Source organism: Primulina eburnea, chromosome 2 (assembly GCF_022965805.1).
Source record: "Primulina eburnea isolate SZY01 chromosome 2, ASM2296580v1, whole genome shotgun sequence".
Lineage (NCBI taxonomy): Eukaryota > Viridiplantae > Streptophyta > Magnoliopsida > Lamiales > Gesneriaceae > Primulina > Primulina eburnea.
The window spans coordinates 41,748,859-41,756,036 of NC_133102.1; the positions used below are offsets into that span (position 1 = coordinate 41,748,859).

Genomic DNA, 7,178 nt, shown 5'->3' on the forward strand with positions numbered 1-7,178 from the left:
AAATACTTAAACATCAATTATTTGCAATCAAGTTGACAATTTCCGCTTAACGGTAATAACGGATTTTTATCTGAAAGTTGAGAAAATAATCTTTTTTTTTAATCAAGAGTTGACCCTTATATCTATACAGAGGCTTATTGGTGTTGTGCAGCTTTAAATGGTAACCAGTATACATCGGCATGGTCTATCTTCCAGTGTAGACCCACCCCCCTTGTACAAGGTGAGAAGAACTTGTCTTAAGCTTGAACCCACCCCAGAACCAATATAATCTTTCACAACAAATGTTTCTCTGGATGTAGGATAGTGATAGTCTCTGCCGTATACATCCTACAGCTTTTTATACCAAACCAAACTAGCCGCCTCGACCGCAACCCAAATGCACACAGCTGACAACAGTATAATCGTGTTCAAACAAAGTGAAAATCAACAGGCCAACTGGTCTCTAAACTGAGAAATCTCTTCAAAAATCGGAAGCCTTTTTGATCTGGCAGGCGCCCATTCATTCATCACTCGTTCGAGGGCCTCGACAAAATCGTCTTCAAAATCAATATTTGAGAGAATTGGGTTGGAAGGTTGCTTACAATCCAGTATCAACAACAACTCCTCAGCCCGATTCCTTGACTTCAAGTCATCTGAACCTGGAAGTCTGTACTGAAGCACATCTTGTAGAACCAAATTTGCCTCGTTGTATCTGGCTTGTTTGATGAGGCAATGACACAAGTTCAAGGCCTTGTTCGTGTCCGGATCGATCATTTGGGCTTTACGATACACCACTTCTGCTGCCATGTAATTCGACTTTTGCATGTATGCCCATCCTAGGTTCCCCTGTCGCCAAAATCACAAGTTCATGTTTTAAGAATCATCTCTCTTCATTTCATTAATCGACTGCAGATGCTAAGAAATTGTCTGTGTTATGGTTTTATTCCGAGTCTTTTAGCGATTGATTTAATCACATACCAATATCCTTGAGGTTTCTTGTCTGATAGAAACTTGAAACTTCTTGCCATGGGATCGTGCGGTTTTGGTAGGCTTTCCATTGAAAGCTTCTCCCAAGTATATCAACTTAAGCTTATGCTTGAGTAGTGCTATTTGTTCATCAACTTTCCCACATTTCTACAATGCAAAAAGCTTGCATAAATTTCAATCCATACATCATATCTAGATAATATATATAAGTCCACAGCCATTGCTGCGATGGATAAAAAATTAGGCAATCAACTTCATATGTTTCTGGAAAAAAAATTTACATTTTAAAATCAACATACATTAAATTGATTCTCCTGTCTAGGAAGGGCGACTGCGATTCTTGCGACCATTGAATACGCTCATACTTTGCATAACATATTTTGCACTACATAGATGGAGGTTTGATTTACACAAAATGAAAAGCCAACGCTCCCAAAAAGGGAAAGAAAATATTTTTGATGGGACACAAATAACACCCTTTCTTATATATATTTCAAATTGTAAATAAACATTGTCAGATAGCCAATTATTTTATGTTTACATGTTCTTTAAATGTGACATGTATATGCATGACTTTTTTAAAAAAATTATTTTTTTACCCCTTTAGGAATGTAATTTGAGATATTTTCAGTTCTGAGCATCCAAAGGCCCAAGGGTCCTAGTTCCACAGTTATCATGTGTATAAGTATAGCAGAATATGGAACACCAAACAAAACCTTTGATCCGTAATCCACGTACCTTGTACAAGTCAATGAGAACGTTGTCGAGTGATTCTTGTGCTTGTCTGGGGCAAAGGACCCGAAAAGATTTCACGGCCTCGATTGCTTCCTCAGTTCTACCAAGTTGCTTCATAACTATGGCCATATCTTTGAGGGCACTCTCCACTCTATCTCCCATATTTATAGCCTTCCAAAACCATACTATAGCTGATTCTGAATCCTTCTCGACCAACTGAAATCAAACAAACAGTTTATTTAAATTATGAGATGACATCAAACTTAAATAATCATCATTGTCCGATAAAGAAATTAAAATAGGCCAAACAAGATCAATTAATTGAGGAGCCTTATTCAGGATCAACATGGTTGAGTCCTGCTCGATGCCTTGTAACAAGAGAGTGGTCGACGACAACGAGCTAAATGACGAGTAGGCTTCTTTAGCCGTAAGACTGTCTATTGACTCTATTCTTGGGTTTTACTAACCCCAAAACACAGAAAATCCCCTCATTTTGTAGATTACAAAGTTCTCAACAACATATGAACGATATCTAATATTTGATCCCCACGAAAATATAATTCATTCGAAAATATATAACCTGGACTCTGTTCTTGTCTGAGACTAGGTATGGAAACTGTATAGATCAAAAACACCACAAAATACAATCTTTAAGGTATTAATAATGCTGTAAATGGTGCCACTAAATCAACCTCCGAGATATAAAACCTATTTCTCGAAAATTCCCAAAGCTACCCCGCATCCCTCCCTTTTTTCCCAAATTAATCGATTTATTTCTTATATATATATATCATACAAAAAATAATTTAGGATTTTGTCAGAGTGACATGACATGTTATTTGAGTCATTCATGAAAAAATATTATTTTTTATTACAAGAATTTTGCTTTCAATTGTGAATATCAATTAAATTCACTAGTTCACAAAAAAAAATTTAGAGACCATCTTACAAGATTCTACTCAAAAATTTAAGCTACAAGTTTCTTGGCTTTTACCAACGCCAACAAGTTTGGCGGTTCTTTACAAAAACACCTAGAGACTCAAAACACACACGCAATTTAATCAACATATCATAAATCACACAAAGATGAACTTTCATATCAGTTACTCATAATTAAAATCAATGCCGATCCGCTGCATATATTGAGCATTTAATAGCATAAGCAACTCGGGGATATATTACAATAATAATATAATAATAAATATTAAGTGCTAGCTCCATAAATTTTAACCCAGAGTTGCAAAAAATAAATTTTAAAAAAGAAAACCTGGGCATGTTTGGCACGAACATAAGGGCCATCTCCGGCGGGAACTTTGTGATTCACATGATACAGATCTTTTTCTTTCTTATTAATATTTCTCGTCCCGCTTTCCATTTCTGCTTCAGAAAATGGATTCCGGAAAAGGGAACTGTTAAATCTCGATTAAGAAAGTGGAACCTGAGAGAATCACAGGGTTTAAGACTGTTTTAGAATGGGTTTCAGGATCAGATGAAGAAGAATGTGCCATGAAATGAAATATAAAGGGAAAGTGGATTAGTGGAGAAATAATGAACGTGGACGATGTGTTGTCCAGGTTCATAGGTTGTCATTTTTAAAGAATCTGTGATGAATATTATATATATATATATATATATATATATATATATATATTATCAGATCACATTTTGTGAGACGGGTTTATAGAAATGATACTTGATTTGTATGATAAATTTTAAAAAAAAATTATTTTTAAATCAAATTATAATTTTTTATTTTTAAAAAAATTATAATAATTCTTGAACAAGAAAAATATAATGAAATATTAATATTGTTGTTTTACAATGTAATTTTTAAGAATGGTTGACATTAAGATAAAGTTGTCATGTGGCTTGCCACGCATCTTGTCTTCCATAAATGAAAGCCGTTCGGCCGTAAGTCAAACATAAATTAATATTAGGAGATTGCTTAAAATAATTATTTTTTTTAAAAAAATATTATGAATTTATAAATTTTTAAAATTGAAATAACTAGTGAGAAGATAGGAATAAAATAAGTGTTTAATTTATTTATTTTTTTAATTTCAATTTTCCATCCAAATTATCATACCACTTTTTAATTTTTCACCAAATTTTTTTTACCTACTCATATATCTACATCTTGGATTTATCACTAAATTTTTGTACATGCAACCATTAGCATATTATTAAAGTTAAAGTTCAGCTTTATTGACAAAATCTATTTTTAAATAAAAAAATAAACCTCTTAATTATAGAATTAATTCATTTTAATTTAATAATAAATATTTATTTATATCTATATATATTTAAAAATAACAAAATATAATTATAAAACATCTCTCATTTTGAGACTTATTAGATGGTTGAATGTCATATCTATATTATAATAATAATAATACAACACAAAAGCTGTGATGAGACTGTGTTATGAATTGTTAGACATATCTTTTATTTGGGTTACCCATAAAAAAATATTATTTTTTATGTCAAAAATATTATTTTTATTATAAATATAGACAAAGTTGACTCATCTCACAAAATTAACTAGTGAAATAATCTCGTACAAATTTTTTCATTTTGTTAAAAATCTATACGTCCATACCTCTCTATACTCTACGTATTAGCACCTTATATAATTTATTTTTTTAAAAAAGAATAAAATAAAATCAAAATTCGATTTTTTTTAAAAAAAAAACAACAAATCCTTCTCATTATTCAACATGCTTAAATAATTAATCAATAAATTTTAATTTATGAACATATATAAAAATGTAATATATATATATAACAAATTTTTATATTAATTTAGATAAAAACTAATCAAAACAGTATTAAATTTGATAAATTTTAAGCAGTCTTTATGAAAAAATATAAGGTTCGTTATTATCAATATAATCAACGACACGCTACATTCGATTTGTCATTTGTCCATATATTTGCATTTGCTCGTTGTTGTTATTGAGTGTCAAATATTTGAACAAAGTTGTTATCTTCGTAAACTTGTTTTGATGAATGTTGAACTTCTTTCTCTGTTTCAACTGGAAATTCATCATATCAACACTCCTTTCGAAGAAAATTGTGCAATTTGGTACAAGACAATACAAGATCCGCCCATGTTGTATATGGAAAATGGAGTAGTTGTTTTGAATATTTTGAACAACGATTTAAATATACCAAATATCCTCACAATGACGTTCTCAAAGAGAGATGACGAAGATTGAAAAACTTTTTTGCATCTTCAAGGTGACGGACGACCTTGAATTTTTGGAGATGATATTGAACACCTCTAAAAAGACCCAAAAATTGACGTCGATTTCTATAGCCATAATCCACTAAAAATTTACCTATCGAACTGTATTTGTAGAATCAAGTAACCAATTGATACCATCTATAATATTGGAAAATTACAAAAAATTTAAATAAGTAACATATAAAACAAAAAAAATATTTTGTAGCACCTCAAGCCCATTATTTCTTGATAAAGCATACGTCAATATGTTTGAATCATGGGCATATTGTAATGCCCGAGATTTTATTACCGCAATCTGAAATTGATCTGAAATGATTTGGCGATAATTGATGTGATTATAGACGGGAAGGATTAGACCGAAAAGACGAAAGAAAACACGGAATATGTGCGAGGACAGAACACCTCGCGCATATGCGCGACGAGGATCCGCGCATATGCGCGTGAGTGGCAGAAGACCTCGCGCATATGCGCGAGAAGTGTGCGCGCCTATGCGCGAGCCATACGAGAAGCCAAGGGAGAAGTCCCGAAGAGTTGGCGCATATGCGCGACATGAATGGGCGCATATGCGCGAGAATGGCAGAGAAGTTGGCGCATATGCGCGGCTGAAGGCGCGCATATGCGCGAGTATTGTAAGCCGAAACAGTAGGTCTCGCGCATATGCGCGAGGAGAGTGCGTGCATATGCGCGAGTTGCTGAAACGCCGGACAGGAAGCCAGGCGCATATGCCCGGGCCTTGGGCGCGCATATGCGCGACACATGCATTTTGCAAATCAGCCACGTATCTTTGGCATGCCACTTGTTATGTATATATATATAGTGTATTCTTCAGATTTCCAGCAAAAACGAACGAGATTTCCTTAGAAATCCTCCAAGTTCCATGGTAGTTTTAAATTGCGATTTAGCAAGATTCGCTTATTCAATTTTGCATCCAACTACAGTACCGTGATCCTCTCGACGAGAGCTTTGATTGGACGTAAGTTTTATTGCGTTTGGACATGGCTTGAAATTATGATATTGGGAAAATTGTGATTTGCCTATTATTATGTGTTCTGGATATACTGATCAGTATATAATTGAAGTCAGATTGAAGAACAGACTGTTTATATAATTGTTACGATTTTCTGAAATAATATGATTGAGATTGTGCAGATTTAAGAATATGACCTGTTATTGCTGGGATTATGATTTGTATCTATACTGATTATGTCTCGTGATAGTATGTCTGTGATGTAGAAATTGACAGGGTTATCAAGATTTTATTATTATACCGTCGAAGCATCAGTAGATTGGTGTTAATCAGATTCAGTATTGATTATGATTGTATCGTTCTGTCGTGACATTGAACAAATTATGTTTGATTTGAGTATTGATCAGAACAGGTTCTGAATTGAATTGTATGTTGATATTGTGTCTATTTGATATTGTCATTGCCAGATTTGGGTATGGACAGATTGGAATTCGAGAATTCGACTTCGTCAGACCGCGAAGACAAAGGTATAAATTGATGTTGATGCGAGATTGCACAACTCGAGTCCGATTTGACTTGAGTTTCCCAAAATCACATACTTCATCTTATTGCATTGATATTTGCAATTGATGTGTTTGATATCTTTGATTTATTGATTTGTGTATTGAGTCATAGGCGGATGCGCCTAGTCGTAGACGACTGATCTCATGACAGAGGTGCCCGATAGTGACTGAATCGTCATTGGCCCATTGCACATTGTCACAGAGGTTTGGCATGATATGCCGGGGCTGATTCGCTCAGTTGTTGGCTGATTCGCCAGGGCTGATATGTCCAGTCTGTGGCCGATTCTCCAAGACGCCAGACGTTTGGCTATATCGGAGTGAATAGAATTGGAGTTTCTTCTATTACTGGTGTTCGATATGGAAAGAGCCAAAGTCCGTGAATAAGAACATGCCACCACCCCGATCGGGAGTGTAGGTGGGTGTATGTTCTTATTCCGATCGGGATCCCTAGATTAGGACGAGTCGAGTATGAGTTCATGAGTCACTGAGTGTGATTCAGAGTTTATGTGTCGGATTTGATACATGTTATATTCAGAGTTTATATTGATTCATGTTTCTGATTTTGATACATGTTATGAATGTTTATTTCATGTTTTTATAACTGTTTATATGAAATGCATGTATACATGATTTATACTGAGAATATTATTCTCACCGGAGTTATCCGGCTGTTGTCTTGTTTGTATGTGTGCTTGACAAC

General features: G+C 34.0%; 1 protein-coding gene across 1 annotated transcript; it reads right to left on the bottom strand.

The window, feature by feature from the left end:
* Window positions 1-346: 346 nt before the first annotated feature.
* On the bottom strand, window positions 347-3,237 carry LOC140823265 (protein SULFUR DEFICIENCY-INDUCED 1-like). Its single transcript, XM_073184514.1, has 4 exons — window positions 2,969-3,237; window positions 1,705-1,917; window positions 958-1,113; window positions 347-825 (listed from the first exon to the last, which is right to left on the bottom strand). The coding sequence occupies exons 1-4, from the start codon at window positions 3,074-3,076 to the stop codon at window positions 424-426; spliced, it is 879 nt and encodes a 292-aa protein (XP_073040615.1). The 5' UTR covers window positions 3,077-3,237; the 3' UTR covers window positions 347-423.
* Between the last annotated feature and the right edge of the window lie 3,941 nt (window positions 3,238-7,178).